This window comes from Phasianus colchicus, chromosome 4 (assembly GCF_987193195.1).
Source record: "Phasianus colchicus chromosome 4, bPhaCol1.hap1.1, whole genome shotgun sequence".
Lineage (NCBI taxonomy): Eukaryota > Metazoa > Chordata > Aves > Galliformes > Phasianidae > Phasianus > Phasianus colchicus.
In genome coordinates this window covers 44,288,919-44,305,294 of record NC_143439.1, presented here as the reverse complement: position 1 = coordinate 44,305,294, position 16,376 = coordinate 44,288,919, and the positions used below count along the sequence as shown (strand labels likewise).

Here is a 16,376-nt window from a genome sequence, read left to right as displayed (position 1 = left end):
TAGCGTAGGCGCGAGAGCGCTCCCTGGAGCATTGCATGCTGGGAGTTGGAGTTCCCGTCGCGGTGCGCTGGGGCGGCTCTCAGCCGATAGCGCCGCGGGACTGCGACTCGTAGAAGCGCGGGAAGAGCCGGGCACGCCACTCAGCCGTCACGCGGTGCAGCGCAGATGGCGCTTGCGCAGCGCGGAGGGGCATGAGCGAGCCGCGTTACTAGGTAACCGTGTGTATCCGTCCGCGGGGCCCGCCTCCCGCTCCCCTGGCGGTGCGGCGAACAAGATGGCGGCGGTGGCCTTTGAGGTAGTGCTGTGAGCCCCTCGGCCTCCGCTCTTCTTTGCGGCTGGAAAGTGAAGCCTTCGACCGGGCAGCCCGGGAGCGGTGAACGGCGGTGGAGGAGAAACCAGGCCCGGCTGCCCTCCTCTCCGCCGCGGGGTGAGCCGATCTTCTCGGAGGCCTCAGGCGGCCGCCCGGCGCGGGGTCGTGCGGGCGGGAGCCGATTGGCGAGGAGGGGGCTTCGGCTCGCTGCTCGGGGCGGTGGCGAAGGCCGGGGGGAGACAGCGGGCCCGGAGACCCCGCGGAGCGGCAGGTCGGACACGCCTGTCCGCTCTGGGAAGAGGCGCGTTGCCCTCTCTCCAAGGAGACGCCGGCGGCAACGGCCGCGGCTTTGCCCGAGGCGCTCGGAGCAGAGCCCGCCTTCCTCGGCGCCGTGAGGGAGCGGGAGGCCTTCGGCGCGCCTCACGAAGGCCCTCGGCCCTCAGGCAGCAGCGCTACTCTGCGCTGCCCGTGACGGCGGGAGCCGCCGGGCCCTGAACGCGCGCTGCTGCAGCGGGTGGTCCTTGGTGTGGGTGATTAGGTCTGTGGCTCTCCTTGCTTCCGTGCGGGCTGCGCTGTGCGGGAGAGAGCTTTCACTGCCGCCTGTGTGTCGGTATTACTCGCTTGGCGATGCCGTCTAGGTGTTCGATGACTTAATGCTAAATTACGGTGCTCAGTGAGGAGTGCGTATCCAAAAAGCTGAATTTTAAGAAGTACTTGATTTCATCTTCCGTCTTTATGGCTCTGCGGTGGCTCTTTATGACTTTGAGTTTTTTTTGTTTAGCCTTTTCAAGCTTCTGAGCACAAAGGGGAGTATTGCTCACATCTCTTGCAACTGAGATGAATGCTGTAGTAGAAAAGAGTGCCAACAGCGAATCCACTGCAGAAAAAAAAATCTTGCATGTCTTATGTATTTTCATTATATTAGCATGTCTTCTTGTGATGCTTCTGGCAATTTGCACGTTGCTGTAAATTGCAAAATGTGTGCAACTATAATTGTGTAGATGGTTTGATGTGTAAATGTTGTGACTGTAATCTCGTATGCTATTTTCTCATTACTGTGGTAAACATACTTGAAAGGGTTTTCATCTCCCTGGTAAATATTGCGAGTTATGCACATGCAGAAATAGAGAGAGCTCTCTTATGGATTCCCCATTGTCCAAGAAGTTCGGGCTGTTACTGGGTTGCTGCTTGCAGAAATAGAACAATGGAAGGACTCCAAACGTTATAGGAGGATTTCATCTAGTATACTGGTATACTGAAAAGTAAGGCAATATACAAGTTAGTGAAATATGTTGGGGGTGAAAAACAACACTGTTTAGGTGAGAGCTTCATCTCCAAGAAGAAAGCCGTCTGAACCTCTTTGATTCATTACTGCATTGAGAAAAAATCAGCATAGCTCTGTGAATGTAAGTTTGCTTGTATATAACTTGTTTGGGAATATCCCAGACAGTAGTAATAATGTTTAGAGACCTCTTGTCTGAGAAGACCACAGTGCTGTTAAAACATTTTTCTTACAGTCCACTTGCTGGAAGCAGTAAGCTTACTGTGATTTTTGAGCTGTATATAGTGGAGTACATTGGCATGTACCTTACCCTTATATGCTGAGAAAACTACTCAGAGTGTTACATCTAGAATTAATCATAGAATGGCTTGGGTTGGAAGGGACCCCAAGGGTCATCAAGTTCCAACCCCCTCCTGCAGGCAGGGGTGCCATCTGCTAGATCAGATTGCCCAGGGCCCCATCCAAACTGACCTTGAATACCTCCAGGGACGGGGCATCCACAGCCTCTCTGGGCAGCCTGCCTGTTCCAGCACCTCACCACCCTCTCACTGAAAAAATTCTGCCTGACGTAGAATCTAAATCTCCCCTCCTTAGTTTAAAACCATTTCCAGTTGTTCTGTCACTATATACCCGTGTAGAAAGTTGATTTCCCTCCTGTTTATCATCTCCCTTTAAATATTGGAAGGCCATTATGAGGTCTCTCCACAGCCTTATCTTCTCCAGGCTGATGCCTATAGCAAAGATAGTTGAAGATAGTTTTTGTGAAAATTTTAGATTAAATAAATGTGAATATTTTTTGTATTAAATTAAGCTTAATATTTCCACTTCTCTTTTGTTTGTTTGTTTGCTTGTTTTTTATTTTTTGTTGTTGGGTTTGGGTTTTTTTTCAGTGGAAAGTAGGAAAAAATTATTTTACTGCAGTTTTAGGAGAATTATATAACAGTATTATGGGGAAGTGGCTTACTGACTTCGAATGTAACCCCAGATGGTCTCTAATCTTGTCATGATGAACTCATTATGCTTAGTGCCGGAGGTCATCACTGAGTGCCAGTCCAAATGTTGGGTCTTGCACATCTGTGCAGCTGAATGGTTTTTCTGTAATAAAAAAGTTCATAGAAAGGCATAGCTTTTTCTGGAATAAGCTATATTGATAACTATGGATTTATTTTGAATGGTTGTCTTGTACACCTTGTGTACTTCTCATAAGATGTTTGCATTTTTACATGAAAAATGTGAAAGAACCTCATGTTTTTATTTTCTAAATTAATTTGGCAGTTTCCCTGAGTGAAAAATTGCACAGAATGTGTGGTTTTATGGATTTACCTTATGTTTTGCTCCTATTGATGGTATGGCTTCTATTTGCTTTCCTTGAGGTCCAGAGCATAGGCAGCTGTTTGATTAGCCAGATGGGGGAGCATTCTGATTCAAAACTCATTGTTTTGTTTTTTTTTTTTCCTTTTTAGATTTTGTTTGCTGGCCAAGTTAGCTTGTAGGTGGAACTCTCTAATTGTTTCATCACAGAAGTTAGCAAGTCCAAGCAAAAAAGGGTTATGAATGAATGTGCAAGGACAGTAAGGTGCAGATCTGTGTTTCCAAAGCAGTAGACTTGATTATATGTGCATTGTGATTCTGATAGTGAGTGTAGAGGCTAATTATTGTCTGTGTTAGCATGGCTGAGTTTGATCCACTGCCAGTTACAGATGTTATGGTAGAACGGCCATACCTTGTAGATCCCATTTCCTTCATGATACGGTATTTGGTTGTGGTTGCATAAAAATACCGCTTTGTACAACTGAACCTACTCGAAGGACCATACTGTGTGATTGTGGTGAAATGCTGTAAAAGTTAAACAAGATATGTGCCTTTAAGCTTCATTTTTTTTTTTTTTCTGGGTTTGATTATGCAGATACTAAATAGATGCAGTAAAATGCAAAGAAATAAAGTTTTTCTTCATTTTTCAGTTAAAGCAAAACTAGGATTATGTTCCAACTTAGTAGTTAAGCTTACTTTGAGAAAGTAGTTTTCTGCAGGACTGTTTTTCTTCTGTGTCTGTAACAGAACTTTCTGTTATACAGATGTTATAAAGAACCAGTTTGTAGCACAGTGGAGCTGTGTTAGTAGCAGTTAAAGTTCACAGTTCTTATTGCTGCCTGGTGGTGGGTACAGCTATTGAGCAGCCTAAGCTAATTTCTTTACTACAAAGGAATACTTTGTTTTTGGTCTTTCAGCTTAAACAACTTCATTATTAATGTCAAAACTGGAAATAAATGTGAAAAATGTGAAAATAACAGATTCCTTTTGCTGCACAGAAATACACTGTTAAAGAGAAAATCAAAGTTGTAGGACAATTATTTTGTTTTTTCTAGAAATTGGTATGTACTTAATATGGCCTACCCTGCTTAAATAACCTCTAGTAGGAAAAGTAAGAATGCTTTTATTGATGTCTGCTTCTTGTGTGTTTTATCAGCAAATATTACCTTCAGTATTTTGCTGTTAGCATCTTAAAATTGAAAAAAGTGTTGAAGTTCAACAAACAGTGAGCAACTTTGGAGGCCTGGTATTAAATAGATGTCACTGGACCTAGAATTACAGGCTTGATAAATCTCAAAGTGATCCTTGCAAGCAGTTCTGCAGGATACTTTTGAAGTGAGGGATATTAAGATCTTCAGAAAAAAGCACGTTTACTTCCTAAGAGCAGTGGTTTGTAAAGAAAAGCTGGAGATTACGAAGTCTGTGAAAAAGGAACAAAAAACCTCCGCAGCATCCTCCTGGCTACTTCTTTAATGTTTAATGACAATATCTGTACTACATTTTTATTAATGGGTTTAGGTTGCTAGAATATGTAATTGTCGTATCAGAGATCTCTGTGCAAAAAAACTCTACATAAACTGACTTTAATGCAGCTTATTTCTTTCAGCTATTTCTTTCAGATTCTTTTTTGGGTGCTTGTCATGGCAACAGGAGGTGGCCCATTTGAAGAAGGCATGAATGATCAGGACTTGCCTAGCTGGAGTAATGAGAGCCTTGATGACCGGCTGAACAACACGGTATGATTCACCTTAGCTCTCAGTTGTTGTTTTATGTGGTACATTGAAAGAAACAAGTAGATTCTGTTATGGCAGGCAACAGTGCCAAACTAAGCACTGTCAGTACAGCTTTTCAGTTAAGTATGTATGAAATCAAGAAAACTAATTGAGATATATATATATGCAATTGCTAGGTATAATTCAGAGATTGTACAATGCAGAAATGTATTTATGGGAGGTGTTCTGAATAAAGTAGCTAGACATACAAGCATGCTAGCTATCGTTAGAACTGAAAACTCTTATTCCTAAAAGTTCTAAACTGCCTAAGAGTATTTGCTGAAGAAAAAAAAAATAGAATTTTGGCTTTATTTTACACAAATTGGAGGCATTGTAGGATTATATGAGTTAAAAATTGCCTGACAAGTTTCATGAAAGTGGATTATTCTTTATTTATGATTTTTATTTTTAAAATAGAAGTAAACTCTACTTCACTAGATTTAAAAGTTTACTTTTGTCTATATGGATAGTAAATATGAGGTTTTTTTCTTTTCCTTTCCTTTGTCTTAAGGACTGGGGAAGTCAACAGAAAAAAGCAAACAGATCATCAGAAAAAAACAAGAAAAAGCTTGGTGGAGAAGCTGAAACGAGGCTTACTAATGATATATCTCCAGAATCTTCACCTGGAATGGGACGACGGAAGACCAGAACTCCTCACACTTTTCCTCATGCTCGATACGTGACCCAGATGTCTGTTCCAGAGCAGGCTGAATTGGAAAGACTTAAACAAAGAATAAACTTCAGTGATCTGGATCAGGTTTGTGTGAATACTAGCTTTCCCTATACATGTGACTACAGAAGTTGTTCATTTATCTCTTAATTTGCCAGATGAATAAAGCAGGCTTTCATAGTGCATAGCTTAAATGCACTGTGGAAGCCAAATAGCAGTTCTGGTTCAGAAACTTGGCTTTTCTAGGCCTTAGGCTCTGCCAGCTGTCTTTACTTTGTTCCTTCAAATGGGCCGCCTCAATCATCAACAGATTTTGTGTTCTCAAACTGGTATTTTTTATTCATCATACTTGTCTGACACTTAAAAGTCTCTGATATTTGATTCTGAGAGTTTCCTCTGGAAGTGGCATAGTTTATGACTCTGAACACTGTTATCCCTGCAGCTTAAGCAGAGGAGGAGCAGCTGTAGAAGTTGTACCTCTGTAATGTGGAGAAATGTATGACACAAATCCTTACGCCCGTTTCCTTAGGAATATTGATATGTTTGGCCCTCCCTTATCCAGTGCAGTGTGAAATTGGAGAGATTAATTTGTTAGCACAAATTTATTGTTTCATTACTAACAGTTCCAGAATAGCAATTTGTTAATCTTTGCCAAAGCTTGTTATTAACTTGTTAGATTTGTAATGATTATGTTTGAAGTGTGATTCATTAGAATATAAAGCCTGGGCAGAATTTCCTCCAGAAATGTATGTTATGGGATCAATTTGTTATTCAGAAGTTTCTAAAGAAAAGTTTGAGATAGCATATTCTACAAGCTATTATGCTACTTAAAAAATAATATATATGTATGTGTTCTTTCAAATGTACTTGAAGAAGTAGGGTTCTTTTCACCATAGTAAAGGTGGAGGCCAGAGCAAGGATGAGGAGCTAAGCTCTCTGTGGAACTACAGAGCTCTTCTGCTTTTCAGATGTTGCGAGAGTGTGGGTTACTCTCTGACAACTATATGACAAAGATTACTGGCACTGTTTAGCTGCTGTCTAGTCAGTAATTTATGAGGGAACTATAAGATCACAAATAAACACAATTATTCTTTGTTCTCTTTGTTCATAGAGAAGCATTGGAAGTGATTCTCAAGGCAGGGCAACTGCTGCTAACAACAAACGTCAACTAAATGAAAGCAAAAAACCATTCAACTTCTTGTCACTGCAGATAAACACTAACAAAAGCAAAGATCCTATATCAGGTTCCCAAAAAAAGGAAAGTGGGGAGCCATTGCAATGTAAAGACCTGTTTGGAGCTGCTCTAAACAAAGATTTCTTGCAAAATGGTCAACTGTCTGTTCAAGAAGATGGGAGAGGAGAACCAACTATGGATAGTAGCCAGGTACTTGTATAGCCTGTAACGTCTGTGGAATATGGGCTCTTCAAAAGGTTACACTATTATTTTTCAGTGTGTTTTTCTAAATTTCTAAATTTTTAGTATAAGTGTTGTAGTTTATTTTGTATTAGAAATATTCTTCCCACTGTTCTAAGAGGCAGACTGAGGAAGAGATTGAACCAAAAGCAATGTATTGTCCTTTAGAAATCTAATTATTAGAAGGAAGTAAAAGAAGATGTATTAAGAAAGTAAAAGAAGATGTATTTGGTTCTGTGTTGTGGAGTTCTAAGAAATAGTCTCATAGTTGAGTATTTTCATGTTAGTACTATCAGCTTAGTTCTGTTTAAGCTGATGACAACAAGAAGCCATGTGCTTCAGCCTTACAATTTCATGCATGCTTTTATCTATTCTTAAAGGCTTTTATCTTTTCAACCACTTACATAAATGTGCCTGTATGATGGAAAGTACAGCGTGTTACTTTATTATTGCTACTTGGCTGTTGCTTTCACCTTGTTTTGTGCATTAAATACCTTATAGCTATTGCTGAATGCATTCAGTAATTACAGTGTCTTTACAGATTGTCAGCAGACTAGTTCAAATTCGCGACTATATTGCTAAGGCGAGCTACATGCGGGATGATCTTGTAGAGAAAAATGAAAGATCGGCCAATGTTGAGCGTTTATCACACCTTATAGATCACCTTAAAGAGCAGGAGAAATCCTATCTGAAATTTTTGCAAAAGATGCTTGTAAGTTTGAGAACATAATATATCTGTTTCTGCACTGTAAGCTTCAATTTATTATTATTATTTTTTAAGAAGTTGACTATTGCCGTTCTGATGGTGTTACTAGGGGCGTTGATTTATGAGATGTAGTACCTTCCATAATTCATTTTTACTGCTCCATTTATATAGCTTTTTATTTATGCCACTGAAATATTTCAGGCTAGAGAAAATGAGGATGATGGTGTTTGGACTATAGATTCAGCTGTGGGATCTGGTTCTGTAGGTGAGAGCACATCGCTAAACACTGATGTGCAAGCTGAGGCATCAGATACCATGGTAAGCTGCCTTTTAGTAATTTAGTAATTAAAGTGCCAGAAATGAAGTCTTATGAGTATTTGTTGTTTTTTGTTTTTTTTTTTCTTTTGGTTGCTGTGGCAGTGATGTGATATGCAGTTCAAGTTAATAAATCCCTTAGCCCTCTGTTCAGGAGGTATACCCGTGTGCAGGATTTTTTCAGTATACATGGGAAAAATGATTCTGTCAAAACAACACAGTATTTCTTGATGAGTTTTTTAAGATAATCTACTTTCCTAAAAGTAGATTAAAAGGTTAAGTATGTATTTTGGCAGAAGGATGCATGCATGACATTAGTGTAGGAGGGAATAATTTTCTATGCATCTTTTCATCTCTTAAGTTTTTCTGCTGATAAGGAAACTTGCTGTTGTTGGATAAAGATGAGAGGGTTATAAATGAATTATTAGTGGGCTCACTAGTAACCCGTTGGTTAAGCGTCTTTTTAGTAATATGGTAGAAGTATTGACTTAACTCGGAAGTTTCTTTCCTTATTTGGAGGGGTGGATATCTTTTAGAAAATATATTCTGAATTAGTTCTGAAGTACACAGACCATCTCCTTTCCTATCTTTACATTGCAAGCAGTTCTTGTTCTAGATAAGAAAGCATTTTAACAGCAACTTCTGTTTTGCATCAGTCAATACTTTTCTGAGCAGAATTAGTAGTTGGTACTGTTGTAGCCAGTTAGTACTCTGCAAATGATAAGTGAAGTGCTTGGTACAAAAACAGCAGATAGAATCTTAAGGAGTCTTTGTAGTTACGTTTAGTTCACTATAAGACAAGTACAATTATATGCATGGAGTGTATGCATTTAACTTCATAAAATCTTAACAAAAGGTAGAAAAGCACTGGTACAGATTTTAAGATAGATAGAAAACTTGAGGTTTTTCTTCACCTCAATAAAGGAGTTTGTTTTCTATTTGATACTTCATTTTGTAGCTAATTTCTCTTTTTATGCAGAACGAGTGTTCCCGCTTTATTAGGTTGATTTACATCTGGAGCTTCATTGTTAAAACTCTAAGAAAGACTGGAACTATCTTTGCTGTTTAGTAGGTTTTATTTGATAGTAGTTTTCAATATGTGACAAGATAGAAATGGATATGTTTGCAGTTTAAAAATGCAGTTTAAAAAACACAAGCCGGAGCATGTGTTTAAAATCTAATATGTTTAACTATTTAATAAAGGCACTATCTTCTAGTATGAGCACTTGTCCCTGCATTGAGGACAAACTAGGGGCATTCAGTTTCACAAGAACAGGCTATAGATGCTGATGTTACAGCAAACCCAAAAGGGAAAAGTGTCCGAGCTGCTCTGGCCTTGTAGGATTTGTAGCCAAAAACATGGATTGCCTTCAAAGTTGTGCTTCAAAAATAGTGTTTTAGCCTCTAAAACAGGATTTATACATACTGATTTTCTTTCATTTTTGTCCCTGTTAACTTGCTCCAAATGTATTTGTTACAGTAAATGTTTCTACTTGGCTTGCTTACCTCTGTTTATTTACCTTGGCACTGAGTTTTCTTTAGCTGGAGCTGGTTTTTTTTTAGAGGTATTTGACAACTTTCTCTTCTGAAGTCTTAATATTGGCAGAGAAAATAATACCTGTAACATGTAACTATCTCAGCTGTGGAGAAGATGTTCTGATTTTATGCTGTTTAGATGGCTCTTCCTGTTTTCCCGGGAAGAGAACAGCAAAACATGTAAATCAAATATTAATCAAACAAAATGTGTCAAACAAAATGTAGAAGTATTAGGCTTGAAAAATGTTTTTTGTTTATTAATGAACACAGGTAAACTTGGTGTTTGAGTTAGTAATTGAGTGAAACTTGGAGGCATGTACCACTTTTACCTTTCTTCCCCTCCTTCCTGTGTTGATTTCATTTTTCTGTACTCTATTTTCCCTTTTCTCTGCTTTATATACATAAGAAAAATTTAGAAAGAATGTTCAGCTCAAGTTATATTGACACTTCTTTGGGAAGTGTTAAATTCTGGATGTGTTGTCCTTTATCTTCTGGGAGGCTGAGTGTTCTTTTTTGCCCAGAAATATTTAATAAGACTTATGCTTCTATCCTGACTTTCAGTACTGGATTTGTTTCGCACTGAGAGAATTTTTTACTTCAGGAAATCAGCATTGCATGAAAAGATGTTGATACTTTTAATATTGTTATGTTTATGTTGACTCTTAACAAAAAGGAGGCAATCTTTTCAGTGTTTTTATTTGCATAATATGATAAATCAGCTTAAACAGAAGCAGGACCTTTACAAGCGCATGTCTCCTTAAAACACTTAATTTCAAAAGGTTTTGAGACAAATTTCCAGCTATTAACTAAGATGGGCTAAGGAAAATAACTTTTCTCTAATGCGTCTTTAACCATACGGCATGCTTCCATTCCTTCGGATTTGTTTCCACGTGCTTGGAAATATGTTATAGAGGGAGTTCTGAGCTGTCTTGTTTTGAAATTGATTTACCCAAGTCTGAGGTGGTTTATTACCTATGCCAAAAATACTGAGTACAAAAGTAAATACATGTTATAAATTAGAGCAGAATAACTATGCAAAATTTTCTACTTAAAATACATTTTAAGCTAGTAAATGGTCAGGGTCTTGTCAGGATCATTTGAAAGACCATGATGGTGTGCCTTATGTTGCTTAGCTTTAGCATTCTTATATTAATGCATTGCTATGAATTTATGCTTCAAAGGACAGAGGGATGCTTAGATTAGTCTTTGGGGCATATTAAATGGCTGACTATTTCTAAAGTAAATGTAATCCTGAGAGTGGTAAGCATATCTTGATGATCTAGTTTTTTTTCTTCAAGGAGTCTCAAACTCTTGATGAAGAAGACTGAAAAGTGAAACAGTTTCACCTTTAACTCTTGCCTGACCTTGATTCAGTTATGTTCTTGCTTGTTTTGACACACCTAACAGCAATACTTTCCAGATAAATTATCCTGGTTATGGTAATGTTCTTCTGTATCTTGCAGGCCAGAGATCCTCAACAGGAAGCTAAAGAGGAGTTGGAGAACTTGAAGAAGCAGCATGATTTACTGAGAAGGATGCTACAACAACAGGAACAATTGAAAGCTCTTCAAGGAAGACAGGCAGCTCTTCTTGCTTTGCAGCATAAAGCAGAGCAAGCTGTTGCTGTTGTGGATGAGTCTGGTATGAAAGCATCTCTAATAGTTATTTTAACTTGCTGATTAAATGATTAATGCTGGAATTGTAGAATACATATTAAAAATTCTTTAGTAATTTTCTTCTTTGAAGTCTTTCTGCATGTCTATAATTTAATGTCTTTTTTTAATATTGTAAAATGATAAGTCAGTTAAAAACGGCACAGCTGATTTCTGTTGTTTACTTGTAAAATCCTAATTTTTTTGCTAAGAATTGGACTACCATGTCAGGTTAGGAGTCTGCCTCTTATCTCTGTTAATGTATCAGGCATTTGTAGAGCATATATAGCATGTGTGGAGCATATAGAGGGTGTTGTCTCCCTTGCTGCAACCGTCTGGGCATATTCAATTGGTAGTTTGAGGCTTTTGTTTGCTCTCTTGTTGTTGTTTGGTTGGTTGCATTGCTCTGGTTTGTTTGTTGTTGTTTTTTAATGGATGGCCACTGATAGACTAATGGTTTATTCAGGAAAAGGAGGAAGTTACTATAGCAATTACACAAGCAAATATGAAAATAGAACTCTAAAATTGTGGGATGCTTTTGACAATAGAGCACCACCATTTTAACGTAACCTTCAATTTAAAAGCATTCTTCTAATAGGTCTTCATATACTCCCAGCTTTTTAAAACCTGTCTTTTGGACAGAGGCTTCTCTGTGCTATGCTGAAAGGTTGCCAGCAGAGTTTTTCAAAAGTTCTGTCTTAAAACAGTGAACAATTGCACTTGGTGTGTTGCTGACATATAAGTTGTCTTAGACTTGTTCGTTGCAGTCTAGTTCTTTTAACTTAAATGTTAGAGTTCTGCATGTAACATCATTTCTTCCACCCCTCCACAAATGCTGTTATCTTTTATTTGGAAGTTAGATAATCAGAGCTGTGTGTGGTCCTAAGAAATTATGTCTTTGCATGGAGCAACTCTGTATTCAGGCTACTAGAGTTGTGTACCTCTTCCTCATGAAAGCTGTCATAAAGCTTAACTAGAGAGCAAGCTGGAAAACCAGTTCTTATTACTATTTTTTTTTTTTTTAAATAGCCATATTTGTAGAAATATAAGCATTGATATGTAAATTTTACAAAAAAACCAAGCTCTTCTTTAAGGTTCTGTATGCTCACAGAACAAAGCATTTTCATCAAATGGTCTTTATTTTGTTTCTGTTAACAAGTATTTACATTTTTCCTCCTTTTTTCTGCATGCCCAGTTGTAACAGAGACAACAGGTAGTGTTTCTGGAGTAAGCCTTACATCAGAATTGAATGAAGAATTAATTGACTTAATTCAGCGCTTTCATAACCAACTTCATGATTCTCAGGTCAGTCTTTGTGTTGCACTCTGAAGTTTTACTATTGTCTGTTTTTCATAGTCTTTTGCACAGTTAAATATTTGTCTTTTTATTTTTATTCCTCTGTTGGTGGAGTAATTGGAGTTCCTCCAAACCTGCAAGCTCAGCATCTTTGTGTTCCTGAGGGTTATCTATTAGCTAAGTGATGTAATCCGTTGTTCTGCTGCTGAGCTTATCAAGTCTATAAGAGGCCTTTTTGTTCATTAGAATTTATTTTGCTTTTTACCCGTGGTACTTTGAATGAAATGAAGTTATTCTTTTTAGACTCAGTCTGTACCAGACAATAGAAGGCAAGCAGAAAGTCTTTCACTTACCAGAGAGATTTCACAAAGCCGAAACTCTTCAGTGTCAGAACACCGGTCAGATGAAAAGGCACAGCTTTTCAACAAGATGCGAATGTTGCAGGGGAAAAAGCAAAAAATGGATAAACTGTTAGGAGAACTGCATACGCTTCGTGACCAACATCTAAATAATTCCTCCTGTAAGTTTATTTAAATGGAATTATCCATTTTCAAGAGTACAGGTTTAAAAACACACAGCCTATATGTTCTTAAGGTGGCCTTGCAGTTGGCTAATGAATGATCACTGTAGTAAGTGATAAAGCTGTGATGGGGCAGGTAGTATTACGTAACTGGTTTTTAGTGCAGTAAATATTTCATGCTTGCTGGATACCTTGACAAGCAAAATAGATAGCACTTATACATTGTAACATTATTGCTGTTGATTTGTGAGGTTGTGATAACTAAATTTTTTTTTCCCAGGCTTGTCAGTGACACTTCATATAATACACTCCACAAATCAAGATGAGAATGTTCTGTATATTATCACAGTACTTCTGTATTTATGTACTGTGTGTTTCTGTTGTTAATAACACTACCGCATGGTGGAGTTTGATTTTTTTTTTTTTTTTTTTCCATTGTCCAAGGACTTTCTTATCCACTAGTCAAATGTACTTGAATCTCAAGTCATGCCAGAGGAAGTCAGCTGTCTGAATGGACTGGATGTTTTGGCCTGTTCCTCAGATGATTTTTCTATTCTTGAAGTCTCCCATGTGGGCCTACTGTTTGCTATATGTTTCTGTTTCTAGACTTGCATTTGCCCTGGTGAAGCTTTGTTCTATGGCTGGAAATTGGTGAGAGGCGATTATAGGGTAATCTGATTAAAAAATGAACCTTTCTAGCATGCTCCTGTAGAAGAGCAGACTGGTTTGATGCTTATGTTTCTAAAAGCCTTTCTTCTTAATGTGCACAATCTGGGTGTGTTTGGTTGTGATTTTTATATAGCTGGATAAAGTAAGCATATCTCAAGGCTGTGTTCTGAAACATGTGACTGCAAGAGGTTACCAGTTGGTGGAAAAAAAAGTTATTAGAACTCTTTATCGTTTTAAATGTTTGAACATTAAATTTCATCAAAAGCAATTCGACCATAAGTTAGTCCTTAAAAGAACTCTTTGAGCACATTGACAGCTTGAAAACTTCCACTTACGTTTAATAAAGCTGAAAAGAACTGACTTAAGTACTGTTTATGGAAGCTGTCTATTTTGGTTGGCATTGCCTTTCATGAAACTTAATGCAGAAGTTGTTCCTAAGAGAAAAGAAGGTGCTAACTGCTGTTTTGAATGCTGTTAATGCTTTCTGTAATTACCTTTTAATGTATTTTGGTTAGGTAGGTTCCTTTTTGAATTCTGTTTTCAAGAGGTATGTTTCTTCTCTGTAGTTTTTCCAGCTTCAAGTTCTCCTCAAAGGAGTATTGACCAAAGAAGTACAACTTCAGCTGCTTCTGCTCCTGTGGGTGTAGTAACTGTTATCAATGGTGAATCAAATAGTCTGGCATCTGCTCCCTATCCTCCTGATTCCCTGGCTTCTCAGAATGAGAGTGAAGAGGATGACAATCTAAATCCAACAGAAAAGCTTCAGTAAAAAAATATTTATTTATTTGCTTTAGTGGTTTTTTAGCATTGAGTTTTAGGTGTGTTATAGTTAATTCTGTATTAAGAAACTGTTTTGTGTTTTAATTTACTTAACGGACCACTTAGTAAATGGTCTGAAACAGTAAATGGCTGCTTAGCTTCAAGCAGAAGTTTATTACAGCTAGAAAAATTACAGTAAACGTTAAGAATTATAAATGTACCTATCTATTTTTTCAATTTCCATAGATTTAATTAATACTGACCCGTGTTCTGTTTTCTTTTTTTTCCCCTCAGGAAGCTAAATGAGGTTCGAAAGAGACTGAATGAGTTACGTGAGCTAGTTCACTACTATGAGCAAACATCTGATATGATGACAGATGCTGTGAATGAAAACACTAAGGAAGAGGAAGAAACAGAAGACTCAGGAAGTGATTCTGAACATGGGGATCCACAGCCTGTTACAAATATTAGGTTATCATATGTTTTGTCATCTCCAGTCTTTGTAGCTAAGTTGTCATAGGTTTCCTGAAGCAATGTAGGATTTCGGTGAACTAGAAGTAATCCATTTTTCACATGAAATTTTTGGAAAAGTTATTGTGTTATTTTTATGTAGCTTACACAGGTTAGTAATAATCCTGTTCTATAGCAAATGCTGATCTGTAGATTCAAGTACTGAAACGTGTGTGAAATTCCTCTGGAAGATGAACAGTCCTAGAGCTAGGAAGTTCAAGCAGAAGCAACCTTCAGTGTATAGAGACATTCTGAGCTATAGTAATAGGATAGCTGTGTGCATCTCTGCAGAAATCAATACTAACCTGGTTATGAATCGTACAAAGCTATTTATATAAATGTACACCTTGAAATCCTCTTGTAGACTGATACTGTTGCAGTTTGAGTAGGGAAATAATTTTTTGCTGTTTCTGATTTTCATATATTTGTCTCTTTTTTTGAGAAACATGTCTGTATGAGAGATGGATATTGAGAAGTCTCAATGTCTGGACTAATTTTGCTAGTGAATTTTAGGAGATTTTTTCTTTTTTTAATTACAGAGGATTAGAAAAATAAAGACATTCATAAAAGTGAGTCAGTAAAATGGCTGAAGTAGTATTCCATCAATACCAGTTCTTAAGAAGTTAACACGAGTAATGCATTTCATCCTAGAAACCCTCAAGGAATCAGTAGTTGGAGTGAAATAAATAGCAACTCAAATGTACATTGTGGAACTAATAACAGAGATGGAAGACATCTTAATACAGACTGTGAAATAAATAATCGATCTGCTGCTAATATAAGGACTCTAAAAATATCTTCTACTCTAGGTATGTTCTAAAATCTTCTAATAATTTAGGTCTTAGTGCATACGTGATTCTGAAAGCCATGCAACATTTGGGAGAACTTTATTCAAAGTGTTTGGGTCTTAACAGTAGGCTGGTATTTTTCTGAAGTGTAGTAATTAAATAAAAGTAAGCATTTCAGTAATATAATTGATACTGTTTTGTTTACTCCCTTCTTCCCTCTCCACATCTTCAGACTGTCATAACAGGGAGGGTGACAAAGATATTGACCTACCCCAAGGTGAAGATGATGAAGTGGAAGAAGATAGAGCTAGTGAAGATTCCATATCTAGTCACAGAAGCAGCCTGGGTGATGTTGCAGGAGATGCTGAGTTTGAGCAGAAGATTAATAGGCTTATGGCTGCAAAGCAGAAACTTCGACAGTTACAAAACCTTGCTGCTATGGTGCAGGTATTCTATGACTATAAATCCATGCATGAAAATGTAACTCTTTATTTCATGTAATGTGGAACTTTTAGTGGGGAAAAATTCTGCTGGTCTTTATATAGAATTGACTGGAAAAAAGGAGACAGTGGTTGATTTGTCTGAAGTTGAAAGTTCAAATCTGGAATTTTCCTGGGATGCTGATCTAAGACAAGAATGACTTTAATATTTTATCTTGGCACTGGCTTTTATTAACAAAAAAAAGCCAACAAAACGAAAACAAAACAGGAGGTCTAGTATTCTTTAAATTATTTTGATCTATGGTTTTAAACTTATAATGAATGTTTGTTTTAGTTTTGGAATCCTAGGTTTTGCAATGTTATGCTGGATTTGATTAAGATCTTCAGATGTATTTGAAATGTCACAGTATGTTGGAGCTGAGATGT

General features: G+C 37.8%; 1 protein-coding gene across 16 annotated transcripts in view; it reads left to right on the top strand.

Annotated features, from left to right (window-relative positions):
- The first annotated feature begins 80 nt into the window (after nucleotides 1-80).
- Nucleotides 81-16,376, top strand: part of PCM1 (pericentriolar material 1) — a 38,165-nt gene continuing 21,869 nt past the window's right edge. For 10 of the 16 annotated variants that reach the window (XM_031588655.2, XM_031588653.2, XM_090139366.1 and 7 more), the window contains exons 1-13: nucleotides 223-427; nucleotides 4,510-4,639; nucleotides 5,187-5,432; nucleotides 6,457-6,729; nucleotides 7,301-7,471; nucleotides 7,667-7,783; nucleotides 10,780-10,957; nucleotides 12,164-12,273; nucleotides 12,568-12,784; nucleotides 14,020-14,218; nucleotides 14,507-14,683; nucleotides 15,374-15,531; nucleotides 15,743-15,957. In XM_031588655.2, the coding sequence (XP_031444515.2) occupies nucleotides 4,544-4,639; nucleotides 5,187-5,432; nucleotides 6,457-6,729; nucleotides 7,301-7,471; nucleotides 7,667-7,783; nucleotides 10,780-10,957; nucleotides 12,164-12,273; nucleotides 12,568-12,784; nucleotides 14,020-14,218; nucleotides 14,507-14,683; nucleotides 15,374-15,531; nucleotides 15,743-15,957 (2,157 nt within the window). In that variant the 5' untranslated portion in view covers nucleotides 223-427; nucleotides 4,510-4,543. The other 6 variants (XM_090139372.1, XM_090139368.1, XM_090139367.1 and 3 more) reach the window with 3 other exon arrangements.